General features: G+C 36.2%; 1 protein-coding gene across 2 annotated transcripts in view; it reads right to left on the bottom strand.

Annotated features, from left to right (window-relative positions):
* KARS1 (lysyl-tRNA synthetase 1) overlaps positions 1-11,861 on the bottom strand; it is a gene marked incomplete at its 3' end in the record, with an annotated part of 44,315 nt that extends 32,454 nt beyond the window's left edge. The window contains 2 exon segments of one of the 2 annotated variants that reach the window (XM_053692518.1): positions 534-718; positions 11,706-11,832. In XM_053692518.1, coding sequence (XP_053548493.1) covers positions 534-670 — 137 coding nt within the window. 2 annotated transcript variants of the gene reach the window in all.
* Between the last annotated feature and the right edge of the window lie 4,797 nt (positions 11,862-16,658).

The raw sequence follows: 16,658 nt of genomic DNA, 5'->3' as shown, positions 1-16,658 counted from the left end.
AAAGCATATTTGAAAATAGAAGTGAATTTAAAAGTATCTTAAAATAACATTCTTCTATCTGAATCATGCAAGTTTAATTCCACTAAGATGCCACTATTTTTTATTGTCGGGTGATAGTGTTTTCTAAATTTTGAGTAAATACTGTCTTGAAAAATGGTAACTGAATAGTTAAATGTTATTGATAGTTTAAAGAAACATTGTGCTCAATATTTTTATTATCAAAATGAAAGAGCAACATTAAAGCAAAAATATGAAGCTGTTTAAACAAAAACAGTGGGATTTGTTGTGCAATATCAGTCAATGAGCAATATTTAAAATTAAAAAAAAAAATATTGAAACACGGCTCTTTTCAACAAAGACACAACAAAATATTGCTAAATGTCCAATTCTGAAGCATTTCAATGACATACTGAATATTTAGTAACCCAGTACAAATCATTTTAATAACTAGTGTGAATCCCTTTATGTGAAGCAGGAGATTCATAAAGAAAAATGTTGGCGAGATTCATCCAAACCAAATTTTAAGCACCAACCTTTTTTTCTTATGAAGTTCCTGGTCCTTGTAGAGAGGAGAAAAATTGGAAAGATGCTTTCCCAGGATTTGATCCTTAAGTATTCTGTGCACCCTGACTGGGCTCTTAACCAGCCTGAGCAGAGCAGATAGCAGCATTGTACACAACTCCCAACCCTCACTTGGCAAATATCTGGTGATTAGCACCTAACAGAAACAACAAGCAGGATTCTCAGACCAAGCATTTATCCCCATGAATATGTAAATAACACACATGTTTAACTACAGAATTACACAAATAAAAGTTATTTTTAACATGAGATAGTTATGTATTTTATTTACAAAAAGGGTAATAAAGTGTGTGTGTGTATACATATATATATATATATATATATATATATATATATATATATATATATATATATATATATATATATTATTTTTTTATTACACACACACTTAAGACAAACATTTTGTTTTTATTGAAACTATGCATGTTACATGAATTTCATAGTTCATCAAGGGTGTCAAAAATACATAAATATTGAGAACATTTGGTTTCTAACCATTTCAACAAACAAAATGCATCAAATGCATCTTCAAGGCCACAGTATTTCAGGCTCGCACAAACAGGCCTAAAAAGCTAGTCAAAGGGATATGAAACCCACATTTCTCCTTTCATGATTCAGATAGAGCATGCAATTTTAAGCAACTTTCTAATTTATTCCTATTAATTTTTCTTCATTTTCTTGGCATCTTGATTTGAAAACGCAGAAATGTAAGCTTAGGAGTTGGCCCATTTTTGGTTCAGAACCTGGGTAGCACTTGTTGATTGGTGGCTCAATGTAGCCACCAATCAGCAGGGGCTACCCAGGGTTCTGAACCAATAATGGGCCGACTCCTAAACTTTAATTTCTGCTTTTTCAAATAGATATAAAGAGAAATAATAAAAATTGATAACAGGAGTAAATAAGAAAGTTGCTTAAAATTGCATGCTCTGAATTATGAAAGAAGACATTTGGGTTTAATATCCCTTTAACCCCTTAAGGACTGGGAATTTCATACTAAAATTTCCCCCCAAAAAATGAAGCATTTTTGCCATCACCCCATTTAAACAGACATTGAGCTTTTTTTTAAATATATATTTACCTATCAAAACTATATATATCTATATATATATCTATATATATATATATATATATATATATATATCTATATATATATATATATCTATATATATATATATATCTATATATATATATATCTATATATATATATATCTATATATATATATATATCTATATATATATATCTATATCTATATATCTATATATATATATCTATATATATATATATATCTATATATATATCTATATATATATCTATATATATATATATATATATATATATATATATATATATATATATATATATATATATATATATATATATATATATATATATATATATATATATATATATATATATATATATATATATATATATATATATATATATATATATATATATATATATATATATATATATATATATTGTTCTTAGCAGACAACCCAAAGTATTAATCTAGGCCCATTTTGGTATGTTTCATGCCACCATTTCACCGCCAAATGCAATCAAATAAAAACATTTAACTTTTTCACAAACTTTAGGTTTCCCACTGAAATTATTTAAATACCACTTGTGCAATTATGGTACAAATGGTTGTAAAAGCTTCTCTGGGACCCCCTTGGTTCACAAATGGACATATGGCTTTATTTTTGCTTTTTGGTAAATAAAAGGCCGTTCATTGCAGCTGCGCACCACACATTCCCAGCAGTGAAGGGGTTAATCAGGTAGCTTGAAAGGTTAATTTTAGCTTTAGTGTAGAGATTACCCTCCCACCTGACACTTCTCACCCCCTGATACCTCCCAAACAGCTCTCTTCCCTCCCCCACTAGTCAACCCCATCTTAAAGGGACAGTATACACCAATTTTCATATAACTGCATGTAATAGAGACACTACTATAAAGAATAATATGCACAGATACTAGGGCTGCACGTTTAATCGCAAATGCGTTTTTTAGCCCCGCCCCCTATGAAGTACAGGAGGGGGCTCATACAGGCTAGCTCTCCGCTGCCGAGTAAACCGGGTCTGTCTTTCCCTGTGCAAGAACCTTCTCTCCCCTCTCACTATGGCTGACTGGACTCGAGCTTCAAAGTCTGGACTCCTGGACCACCTTCTGCATGATCTGCTGAGCTAACAGGGGAAAGCCTAATCCTGACATCAGACCTTGTGGAGCGCTCAATGGTCTCAGTAATGGCACTGAGCTGGCCCCAAGCTCTCCCCGCAGAAGATAGGCTATGTCATTTGCCCGTAGAAAGCAACGATCCACTCATTCAATGGGAAAAAAAAAAAAAAAAAAAAAAACACTTTATGCTTTTAAACAAGTTTTGAATAAACGGAAGCTCCAAGGATAGAACATAGCGGGCGCAGCCCTAGTGCTGCGCCCGCTATGTTCTATCCTTGGAGCTTCCGTTTATGCTTTTAAACAAGTTTTGAATTGAGCATTTTTTTACCCATTGAAGGAGTGGATTGTTGCTTTCTACAGTACTACTATTATCCAAATGTGGACGAAGAAAAGCAGGCACTGCATCAAGGTATCCATAAACCCAAAATCCTTTATTAAGAAAAAGTTAAAAAGTTCACAGCTACATCCGCTGTATATCACGCATATAGTACAAGGCAGGAGTATGTGGGACACATAAGCTGTCTAACTAGTTTCGCGTCCCTGCAGGACGCTTATTCATAGACATGAATGTCTAGGTTTCGCCACTGCTACGGCACTCCGTTGGATCTCTGTGGGAAGACTTTTTCTTTACCGACTGGCGTCACTTCTGGTTTCCTTGCCGGGTCCCTGGTTGTTGCTTGGAACGCCGCCAATTTGTTTACTACTATTATCCAGTTGATCTTTACCTTCCTACAGAGTTCCGTAGCACCACCCGGTCACCTAACTTTACTCTAAACGCTGACGTCATTGGAAGCGTCCGTGTGTACCGCATGAGAAGCGGAGACGCTAACAGGCGAGAGGAGGGTCAGTGGATTGTGAACCACATACCATCTTGAGACACTGAGTCCCTCTACGCAACAGCGCACACAACAGCATTACAGGAGCCAGACGCCTGGGGTTGGCTTACCCTGAAGTATTGACTGGGATTATGGGGAGTGAGTACGGAGCACTTCCTGAGTAAAAGAAGTGCTGACTTTAAAACACTGAACCCCTCCCTTTATTCTTTATACTGATCTAAAAATGCAGTATAAAAGCTCTGTGTGATACCATGTACCCAGTGTTCCTGTCTCACAAGAGCGTCGGGCCGTATGTGTGGCGGGGGGCAGAGCCTTACGCGTTTCGAAACACTATTGGTTTCTTCGTCAGAGGTAGGGGCCGCCCCCCTCCTATCTGGCTTTTTATTGCGTAAGAATGGCTCCAAGTAAGAGTAATTGATCCTAGCGCCGCCATCTTTGTTTATGGCAAAAACCCATTTGCTAATAGTGAGTTTACATGGATGGTCTCATATGTTAATTCTTTACAAGATCTTCATATATTTAAAACAAAGTGCAATGTATCTTTACATTAATTACAATATTTCCACAGTGCACTTCCTATATATCGAAAAGGTTAAAAAAAAGTATATATATATATATATATATATATATATATATATATATATATATAAGGCGTATCTCTCTACATTCTTCTATTGAATTATAATTTTAAACTCATATTAAACAATGCAAAATATATGTGTATAAAAAAAGAGTGGTATATAGATAAATATATAGCTAATTACTACCAAGTCCTATTTTTCTATATATATATCTATACTTGGTTCTCTATAAACCTTAAACCTGTACTTATTTAAAGAACTCCCAGTTTATACACAATATCGTTAAAAACCTGTTACAATAAAAGATAACGAAAAAACGATAAAAATAGGGTTAAAAAATGATTATAAATATAGCAGCACCACATAATTAGTGTGTTAAGTCACATATTAACTATTCAGGGACAATCTTTTATGAGGTTGGAAGTAATTGGGTATTGACATTCTTTATCTATGTGCTTATAGATGTTTAGCTATTAGGTTCAGAATTCCACATGGAGATAAATATGGGGCAAAGATTTTTTCTTTTTTCTTTAAAGGAAGGCAGCTAGATCTATGTCTTTATTTAACCCATTTGGTTCCAGTGTGTTTAACGTGAAAACCCAGAATGTTTCTCTCTTCCTTAGTTCTAAAAGTCTGCTGCCTCCTCTAATCCCCGTGTCTACCTGTTCTATTGCTTTTATAAAGAAGTCATTTTTATTTCTATTATGAACTTGATTAAAATGTTGGATCAGAGGAGTATTAAGACTACCAGCTTCAATATTTTTAATATGTTCCAAACATCTGGTTTTGAGATTTCTCTTTGTACGCCCTATATACCTAAGTGGAGTACTGCATGTACACTCCAACATGTACACTACATAGTCAGACTTACAGTTGAGTAGTTTTTTTATTTTAAACTGTTCCACTTCACTAGTTTTAATTGCAAATTTATTGTATTCCTTCGATGAATGTGTGTGTTCACAGCAGACACAGTTCTTTCTAAAACATTTATGGAATCCCTTTATAACTGATGTAGTTATTTTGTTTCTTTGGAAAGTTTCCTTTTTCTTTCTTATCACACTGGGGGCTATTGTTGACTTAAGACTTAAATTCTTTTTGTAAATGACATCAGGTGTGTTCCCGATAGCCTCTTTTAAGAGTGGGTCTTTCTGCAAAATCCCCCAGTGCTTTTTTAAAATGTTTTTTATTTGCCAATATCCATCATTGAATGTTGTTACAAATTTAATTTTACTTTTGTTTTTATTTTTTCCTTTATTTTTTTGGGCATTTGTATTATGTACCAAAGCGTGTCTGTCTAATCGCTTGGCTTTTTTATATGCACTTTGTACAACTGTGTCTGGATACTTTTTTTCCTTAAATTTTTGTTGTAACTGTTCTGCCTCTTTCTCAAAGTTCTCTAGTTCTGTACAATTTCTTCTGAGTCGCTGAAATTGGTATGGTATGGTATGTTCTCTATCCACCCTGGATGGTGAGAAATGGGTTTTTGCCATAAACAAAGATGGCGGCGCTAGGATCAATTACTCTTACTTGGAGCCATTCTTACGCAATAAAAAGCCAGATAGGAGGGGGGCGGCCCCTACCTCTGACGAAGAAACCAATAGTGTTTCGAAACGCGTAAGGCTCCGCCCCCCGCCACACGTACGGCCCGACGCTCTTGTGAGACAGGAACACTGGGTACATGGTATCACACAGAACTGTGTGATCGTTACCTAAGTGTTACCTGGTGTAGAGTGGGCCTAGTCTTTTTGCTACAGATAAGCAGCTCAATAACGGAGGGATTCTGAGGTATACAAACATTGATACTGATCCCATCCGTTCGTGCTGCATTCACTTCACAGCCATTGTAGTGGCTTTTTAAACAATATATGTGTTTGTGGTTATTCACTTGTACAAATAAATTTGTTAATCCTAAACTTAACTGTGCGGTTTAAGGCATATATTTCTTGTTATATAACCCTATTATCCCCACACTGTGAGTGTACCTGGTTTACACTTTTAAAGAAACTACAGTACTGGAGGGAATACAGGGGACAACTGGAAAAAAGGAAAACAGAAGGAGAGATCGATTGTACCAACCTATACCGGTGTCTTTTCTATACCTCATACTGACTGAGGTTAAATCACGTGAGTGGTTCTATTTTCTTTGTTTTGCTCTAATACACTAGTCAAAACAGGCTTCACTAGGGGTGCCTATCTTGTGCGCTTCTCTACGCTCTATTGTTTCAGAAATCTACTGGGAGGATCCACTTGCTCAAGAGGACTCTCTCTTTATCAGAAGAAGCTGCAGAGATTACGCAGGCACTGGGGAACCGATACAACAGTAGTCCTCATATTGACTGGATTGTATGCAACCCATTGATTTACAATAGACTTGGTGTTGGACTAAGATTGTATCTGAAAAAAGCTTTTGAATTGGGACTGTATCTATTACTTTGCATTATTACAGATATATCATAGATATTGCATAACTAACTGTATATACCTACATAAGAGTAATACGAACCGTGGTCCATTTACAGCTAGATACCACTTTTATTATTCAGCACAAAACCCTGAGCACAGACATTCACCGCTTTTCTACTATATATATATATATATATATATATATATATATATATATATATATATATATATATATATATATATATATATATATATATATATATATACACACACACACATATATACACACACACACACTGTAATGTACCTCATTTACCCCACCTTCCCTCCACGACCTTTCCCCTACCCTCTTTTACCCTTTCTTGATTCTAGGACCCGCCCCCCCCCAACCTTCTGTTCCCCCTACTTCCCGCTCTCTGCATTTATTTTTTTCTGTAGCGTATCAGTCCCACAAGTTCCCGCCCCTCCCTCCAGCGATGGGCCACCCAACCGCCTCCCTCCTAAACCTCCCATACCACCAACGATCGGCACCAACGCTACAGAGAGGGACACAGAGTGTGTCTCTCTGCATCGGTAACTCTGCAACTCTACTTCTGCACTGCCCCACTTGTGGGGCATAGAGAAATGGCACAATCTCGCTACTGTTAGCAAGATCCTGGCAGAGAGGCCCAGGACAGCATCGTCATACAGGGTACGGTGCTGGTCCTTACGAGTTTAAATAGCTGTAGTCTTAAAACTGAAACGAATAAGCCTCTCTGACACCTAATGTGTGGCAGAGTTAAATCTTCCCAATCCAAATCGATTGCTTGTGCAGTATTAAAGCAGCTATGAAGCTGGACGGACATGTTCCCGTGAGCAAATTATATATATATATATATATATATATATATATATATATATATATATATATATATATATATATATATATTTTCCCACTGTTGGTCTGAGGACGGGCAGCTTTACCCAAAAACATTCACTAATTAAAAGGGATTATTTATCAAGTCTTTTGGAGTGCACTTTGTTTCACAGATATTTTGATAGGTTTTGCTGCACCCAAGGCTGCTGTGGAATACTGATCTCATTATTATATATTTTTCTCATCAGCATATAAGCTCTCAATTTTAAAAGATATTAGTACAGTATAAACGTTTAAAAGCATTTACAATAGTCCTGAATATATATATATATATATATATATATATATATATATATATATATATTATTTTTATTTTTTTGCAGCATCTTAATAGTATTTTTGGCAATCTTATTTTCTTGCTATGTGGCCAGTTAGCGTGCAATATAAAATGGCTTTTGTACTGTAAGATCACAGATCAAAATTCTGCTAAATCCAGTTTCCAGAGTTATTACATTTACAAAAAAAAAAAACTAACAAAATAATGAACCCATTTAACAAATTGTTCTACTACACATAATTAACATTTTACAGGGCATTACATTTAGAGTTTGATGTCCATTTAAACAATCATAATTGGTAAGTTTTTTCTTTGGTTGGCTAACTGAGGTTGAACTGTCACCCTGTTAAACTGAACATGGCAGTTTTTGAACTTTCACAGAAGGGCATGTTAGGAAATATTAATACTTGATAACAAATGAGACATTCTAAATTATTGTGTTTGGAAGAGAAATAATACATCCACAAAGGAAGTTTAACCCCTTCCTGACAGTACTTGTTACAATGTAAACTGATAAGTGAAAATTTAAATCAAGAGATCGTTTATGCGAGCGCGTGAATTCAATGATGGGGTCAGGTGGGAGTGTCTATGACGCTAGGTACGCCCTACAGCTCACGGTCCGTTAGGAAGTCATTATGGCTTCAGTACTGCCAAACCGCTAGGACGTTCCATGCCATCCTAGCAGCACTAAAGCCCACTGCAGTTAGGATGGCATGGAGCGTCCTAACAGCAGGAAGAGGTTAAATGGACAGCAGGAGATATGGGGAAGTGACTACAGTTTATTTGGTTGAAGTGCTTTGTTATTATTACATATTTTAAGTTCTGTTTCCATAGAAATGTGTCTGTGTGACTATTTCAACCTGAAGGGGGAACCTAGCTAATGGATTTTTTTTTTGTTCAGTTTCGATTTACTGGAACAGTTATACAGTCTTTGCCAATAATTCCCCACCCAGAATAATAATTAACAAAGCCTAACAATACAAACAGGGTATCAGAATAGTTGGAATATAATACATTCTTGTTATGCTCTTTAATTTTAGCGGTTATTAAAAAGGGACAGTAACAAAAAAAAAAATTGCTGTTTTTTTGTAAATTATCAATTCCTTAAGGATTTATTTAGAATCATGCTAAACAAGATAAAATTAAAGAAATATAAAAAAAAGGTAGTTAGTGTTGCCACCTCCATACCCACAATAAAGGGTGCAAGCATTAGTAAAAAGGGCATTAACCCTTTCATGACAGGACTAAAGTGCCTACATCGGAACTGTTCCGATGTAGACAAATTGAAACCACATGATTGCGAGATTTAAATTATTGGATTGTGTCTGGGGGGGCGTCCCTACAACCCTAGGAACACCCTCCAGACCGCAATCAAATCCTGGAAGCACAGAAGGCTTCAGGACAGCCGTTAGCTATGACGTTCTATTCCATCATAACGGCTTTAAAGCCCAGTGTAATTATGATGGAATAGAACAGCATAACAGCATCAAAAGGTTAAATATCCCTGTACTGGAAAATAAGCAACTTTTTATAATGCAAACAGGACATATCACTATCCATCATGGTGGTATTTTTTTTTTTATTCACCCATTGAACTTCTACCCCACAGACCATCTGCACAGACACAATCTTCACATATAGTTTTAAAATCAAAATAATAATCTATATAGCGAATCATGTCCGCCCGACATATAGTAAATTTACCCCATACTATCCATATTCTAAATTATTATGATTAGAAGAGAACCGATTCACCCACAAAAGAAGAAGTTTTTATACTAGTATTTAAATGGCCAGCGGGAGATATGGGGAAGTGACTACAGGTGCTTTTTTTTTAGCTGAAGTGCTTTGTTATGGTTAAATATTTTAAAGGGATAGGAAAGTCAAAATTAAAAAATGTGCACGATTCAGATAGAGAATGTCATTTTGAGACACTAATTCACTTCTATTTTCAAATGTGCCTTGTTCTCTTGGGATCCCTTGATAAAAAAGAATACCCACATATCCTACACTAGTGAGAGCTAACTGCTGATCGGTACCTGAAAATATTTGTCTTTTGTAATTAGCTAACTAGATGTGTTTAGCTAGCTGTGAGTTGTGCAATGCTGCTCCTGCAACAAAGGATAACAAGAGATTGTGAAGCAAATTTGATAGAAGTTAATTGGAAACTTCTTTAAAATTGAATGTTCTCTCCAAAGCATGAAAGAAAACGTTGGGGGTTTCATGTCCCTTTAAGCTCTGTTTCCATAGAAATGTGTGACTATTTTAACCGGAAGGAGTAGCTTAAAGTGAAAGTAAATCCTAGCGTTTTACAAACGCTAGGATTGACTATTGAAACAAATAAAGAGGACTTTCATTTATGAAGTATAAAGATACTTCATACAGAAAGCTCCTTTGTTTCAATCGATCACCGTTCTTAGCTCCTACGGTAAGCCCACGGCTAAAAAATAATTTTGCTAAGAGGTGATGTTTTCACCTCTTAGCCAGTAGCCGTGCGGTAAATCCGGCTTGGCGCCCATGGGAGCCGGATTTACCGCACGGCTATTGGCTAAGAGGTGAAAACGTCACCTCTTAGCAAAATATTTCTTTAGCCGTGGGCTGCTGTAGCAGCGAAGGACGGAAAGTTGAAATGAATAAAGGCACTTTCTACATGAAGTATCTTAAACTTCATGAATGAAAGTCCTCTGTTTCAATAGTCAATCCTAGCGTATGTAAAAGGCTAGGATTGACTTTCACTTTAATGGATCTTTTTTTGTTCTTTCAGTTTCGATTGACTGGAACAGTTATACAGTCTTTGCCAACAATTCCCCACCCAGAATTGTAATTAATAAAGCCTGATATTACACAATTAGATAAACAGGGTATCAGAATGTTTGTAATATACTTGTTCTGCGCTATAACTTTAGCCGTTATTAAAAGGCAAATATATAGCAAGTTATTATTTTAATTATCCATTTTGCCAATTCCATACCCACAATAAAGATTGCAAGTACTAGTAAAATGGCATTTAATGTCCTTTTGCTGAAAAACAAGCATTTTTTTTTTCTTACCCAATAGACCATCTGTGCACAGACTTGACAGTTTTAAAACGAAAAAAAAAGTATATATATATATATAAAAATCTGAGGTCACCTTGTTCCCATTATCTGCACTACATATAAGGTTGAGATCATATTACACAATTTATTTATTTTTTTAAATAATGAAGGCGAGCTTGAGCACTTTTGCCCTTTAGGTAGAAAACAGTTCAGAGGTTCAGAGTAGTAGACATAAAAATGTGGCTTGACAATGGAAACACTACTTCAACGATATTTTAACTACCAATAAGAACACGTAAATTCTCAGAATTAAAATATGCCATTTCAAGCTGCCTTTTATGTATTGATGCGATATTAGTTTATTTCCACACACACACACATATATATATATTTATTTATATTTATTTTTTTCTCCAGAATACCCCTGAACAGTTTATCAACTTCGTAATGAAGTCATTGACTACTTTGCAGCTCTGCTTATACTATTAAAAAAAAAAACTTCAGATGGAGAAAGTGAGGGTACAAACTACACTACCAGTTACATCTAGCTAAGTTACTGGTGTGTTTCAGTAATCACAGCTCTTCAGTTTTGTTAAATGGGTTATAGAAAATAAAAGAACTGTGACAGTCACGCTGACTTATAACACAAGCTTTCTCTACAGTTACATCAGCCGGTGAAATGGTGCTGGGACTTGTAGTCCCACGCGAGCTCTCACAATACATCGGCATGTTTTTTCGAACTACCCTTCCCAAGATTCCCTATTCCCTTCACAAATGGTAAAGCCGCAACAGAACACGTTTCAATCAAAATATATCACAAACTGCACGCTAACTTTGACAGCCAAATATATTAACCCTCTACCCCTTCAATCTTGAGCAAACCCCAAGCTCACTTTTTGCTCAGCTTGCTTTCGCCGTCAGCCGGTGTTAAACTCTGAACGTCCGCCATGTTGCCTACTACCAGAAAGAAACCTCTTCCGCAGCGCAGAGAAGAATGGGAAATGTCAGAAAGCAAAGCTGTACTAAGAACAAGAGCCTTTCCTCCTCTGTGGGAGGGGTTTGGTGACGTATTACTCGAAGTACAACTTCAAGCAGATCCTTCAACTTCAAATACACTGGAATGCAAGCTGCCCTTTCATATGTTGCAATACAGTGAAATATTAGGGCAATGATTATATATAAAAAGTATTTTACAGATTATGTTTTCCTTATCATAGGAATGTGTGGATGATTTTTACATTTTCTTAGAACATAGAAACAGTGATTAACACTTTAATCTAAACTTCAAAGGCTTAACACACTCATATTAACCCAGAACATTTATTTTAGAGAAAATCACATGCTCTGGTTCATCAGAGCATGTCATTTTAAGACTATTGACCCTACAATACAGGATTAAACACACAGTAGTAGTGCTGTTAAAGAACTGGGGTGCGATCACATATACGGCGCAGGTTTCGGCGCAAGCGTGGGAACCTGCGCCGCCCGTAATCTCACCTCGCACATCAGGGTATTACATATACCCTGTGGGCAGTTGATAAAGTGTCGTAAGTCTGATGAACTAGCGATGTCCAGAAATAAGCGTAAATACAAATTTCAGGAGTTGCTATAGTGACTTACGGCACTTTAGAAACTGCCGGCGCCTAAGAAAAGTAAAGGAAATATCAAATCTCCCGTAACAGTCTAACACGCCTCCCAAAAATAAGCCCGACACGTAAAACCCCTATATCCGCAATCCCCCCCTCTCACTACTAATAATAAATGTATTAACCCCTAGAACGACAACCCCCCACAACGCAATAAGCCTAATTATTAACCCCTAAACTGCCATAGCCCACACCGCAAGTAATAACTAAATTATTAACCCCTAAACTGCCATAGCCCACACCGCAAGTAGTAACTAAATTATTAACCCCTAAACCGCCATAGCCCACACCGCAATTAACCTATTCTAGTATTAACCCCTAAACGGCCATAGCCCACACCGCAATAAACCTATTCTAGTATTAACCCCTAAACCGCCATAGCCCACATAGCCTATTAAATCTATTAACCCCTAATCTGCCGCCGCCAACGTCGCCACCACTATAATGAAGTTATTAACTCCTAAACCTAAGTCTAACCCTAACACCCCCCTAACTTAAATATTATTTAAATAAATCTAAATAATATTACTATTATTAACTAAATTATTCCTATTTAAAACTAAATACTTACCTATAAAATAAACCCTAAGATAGCTACAATATAATTAATAATTACATTGTAGCTATTTTAGGATTTATTTATTTTTTACAGGCAACTTTGTATTTATTTTAACTAGGTACTATAGCTATTAAATAGTTAATAACTATTTAATAGCTACCTAGTTAAAATAACTACAAATTTACCTGTAAAAAAAATCCTAACCTAAGTTACAATTACACCTAACACTACACTATCATTAAATTAATTAAATTAATTAACTACAATTACCTAAATGAAATACAATAAAATAAAATAAACTATAGTACAAAAACAAACACTAAATTACAGAAAGAAAAAAAAAATACAAGAAGTTTAAATTAATTACACTTAATCTAAGCCCCCTAATAAAATAAAAAAGCCCCCAAAAATAATAAAATTCCCTACCCTATACTAAATTACAAATAGCCCTTAAAAGGGCTTTTTGCGGGGCATTGCCCCAAAGTAATCAGCTCTTTTACCTGTAAAAAAAGAAATACAACCCCCCCAACATTAAAACCCACCACCCACACACCCAACCTTACTATAAAACCCACCCAATCCCCCCTTAAAAAACCTAACACTAACCCCTTGAAGGCCACCCTACCTTGAGCCGTCTTCACCCAGCCGGGCAGAAGTCTTCATCCGATCCGGGCAGAAGAGGTCCTACCATTTTGTTTTAAATAGGAATAATTTAGTTAATAATAGTAATATTATTTAGATTTATTTAAATAATATTTAAGTTAGGGGGGTGTTAGGGTTAGACTTAGGTTTAGGGGTTAATAACTTTATTATAGTGTCAGCGATGTTGGCGGCGGCAGATTAGTGGTTAATAGATTTAATAGGCTATGTGGGCTATGGCGGTTTAGGGGTTAATACTAGAATAGGTTTATTGCGGTGTGGGCTATGGCGGTTTAGGGGTTAATACTAGAATAAGTTTATTGCGGTGTGGGCTATGGTGGTTTAGGGGTTAATAGACTTTATTAGTTATTGCGGTGGGGGATTGCGGTTGACAGGTAGATAGACATTGCGCATGCGTTAGGTGTTAGTTTATTTTTCCAGGCATTTTCGAGAGTTACGGTGCTCCCATACTCAGCGCAAGGCCTGCTATGGATGCCTTTTATGGCGAGGTAAAAATGGAGTAAGATTTCTCCATTTTCTCCACGTAAGACCTTGCGCTGGCTATTGGATAGCGATTTACGACGCGGTCCCATGTTAGCGACGGGTGAAATATACGGGCGTAACTTGTATGCTACGCCGTATATGTGATACCAAAAAAGCGCAAAAACCAGCGTTGCCGGCATTTGCGGGCGACGATCTATATGTAATGGAGGCCCTGAGGAGCACTGCTAGTCCAATCAGCAGTACTTGTTGCATATCTGAGTTGTAGACTAGCACTTGAGAGTTTTGTTCGGGATTATCAGCGTTCTGCGGAACGGTGTAAAAGCCGGAACGAGACGGAACAGGCCTTTTATAAAGGAAATTGATTGAAAATACAATGGGATGTGTTAGAGACTCTTGAGAACAGTTTTAGGAACAATAATCTTTGTTTTTGTTTTTTTTTTATAAATAATTTTTATTAGTCTCCAACAACATATGAGATCGGCAATTTACATAGTTATACGCCACGCAGGGCATAATATTCTATAACAATGAAGGTTACTATTAATACATATAAATTACACAACATTAATGTTTTACCGATATACACTAATGGCATAGCTAAAAGAGAAAGAAAAAGCTGTGCCTATATCCTTAACTGATCATTAAGAAAAAATTAAAATATACCAATAAAGTTTGGAGAGTTTTTTCGTATTTTATTCATACGTAACCTTTTAATACTATTGCTGGTTCTAAACTAGAAATTTTATAGGCATGCATCTACCATTAAATTAAAAATGTTCAATTCCTCTAGTATGTATAACAGTAAAGCTCTTATGACCAGCACGTCATTACATAAATAACCACACACATACCAAAATATTCGCACACATACCACATACACAAAAAACACACACATAACACAAATTTTTTTTAAAAAAAAATCCTTCGCCTCCCCCAATCCCCCTCGCACTAATTTTTTGAATTATCCATTTCTCCAAAATGTCAGGTATCTATTTGACAGTGTCAGTTGTTGAAATAGGGGATAATCCCTTAACGGAGCTATCATTTGAATCTGCGTCTATCAGGTTCCTTGGTTATTTGAATCACAACTGCAGAGTCTAAATAAATTATATTTGTTTCACAACTGAAGTACAGGCTATTATATCAGCATAGACTGTTTTACTCAGGGTGATTTTTATAAGGAAGGGCAGTAAGTCTTTATATGGTTATATATTATAGTTATACCATATAAATATTTAGAGACTGAAAGTAAGTATTAGTATTAATAACAACTTTTGACATTGGTTGTGCTCAAACCCAAATGAGAGAGATAGTGTTCATTGTAATAAGCACTGAAGCATGAGAGATGTGAGACACACAGACTGCAGCTGCTGACAGGGGCGTGACCTGCTGCGAGACACAGCACACAGAATAATGCTTGCAGCGTGGATATCTGAACACAGACCAGTGAGTGTAATAGGTGCTGTGAGACACGCTGAGTTGTAAGGAGCTGTATGGCACGCTGAGATGAATGAAGCTGTGTGACGTCACGTAAAGTCCGTTACTGTCCGGTATGAGAATGAATCAAAGAAAGTTCATAGAATTAAATGAAACATACGTTGCAAAACATAGTAATATCTGAGAGACAAAGTCAATTTAGATAAGTTCAAGAGAAAACATGAAATTTGTAATTAGACGTTACTTAAGGCATCCAAGGTAAATTAGATTTGATACAAATACCGTAGCGGTAGTAGGTAGAATCCTCCTGTTGGAAATTAAGTAGCAATTCCTGTAGAGATGTGGAGTTGAAATAAATTAATACTTCTTGGAATAGCAAACTTCAGGATGAATGAGACTAGTTGTTATTAGTCCCTTTATGAGACCAAACTGCAACTGGTATTTGTAATCCCAAATGTTAAAGTAGTAGAAGTAAATCTTCTTTTGATAAGTATATAGCTTATAAGAAACAGAGCACTAGTTTCAGCAAACAATACTCAACAACTAAGCACTTGTTTGGGGCGGGGTGATGCCTTAAGTACAGGTGAGGAAGGTGAGTTGAGGCAAAAAGTAAAAGCAGGACTGGAATCCTTACAGATCCCCCCCCTCAAGCAAGCCGACCACGGGTTGAAATTTAGGTCTACTTGGATAGCGTCTATGGAAACGAGCAATAAGCTTCGGAGCATTAATGTGTGCATGAGGTTCCCAAGTGTCATCCTCTGGGGCGAACCCTTTCCATCGGACCAGATACTGTAATTCTCCATTATAATGTCTTGAGTCCAAAAGATCATAAACTTCATAGACATCAGTGTCCAATTGAATAGGAGAAGAGGGTAGAAGAGGTACATCGGGCTTATCTCCCAAGTAGGGTTTCAATAATGATACATGGAAAGTTGGGTGGATGTGTAAAGAATCAGGTAGGTCAAGCCGGACGGCATTTTCATTGATGATGTGTAGAATTCTGAATGGGCCAAGGAACAACCCAGCCAATTTTTTACTTGGTAAGTGCATTTTAATGTTTT

This window comes from Bombina bombina, chromosome 1 (genome assembly GCF_027579735.1).
Source record: "Bombina bombina isolate aBomBom1 chromosome 1, aBomBom1.pri, whole genome shotgun sequence".
Lineage (NCBI taxonomy): Eukaryota > Metazoa > Chordata > Amphibia > Anura > Bombinatoridae > Bombina > Bombina bombina.
This window is presented reverse-complemented; position numbering and strand designations above follow the sequence as displayed.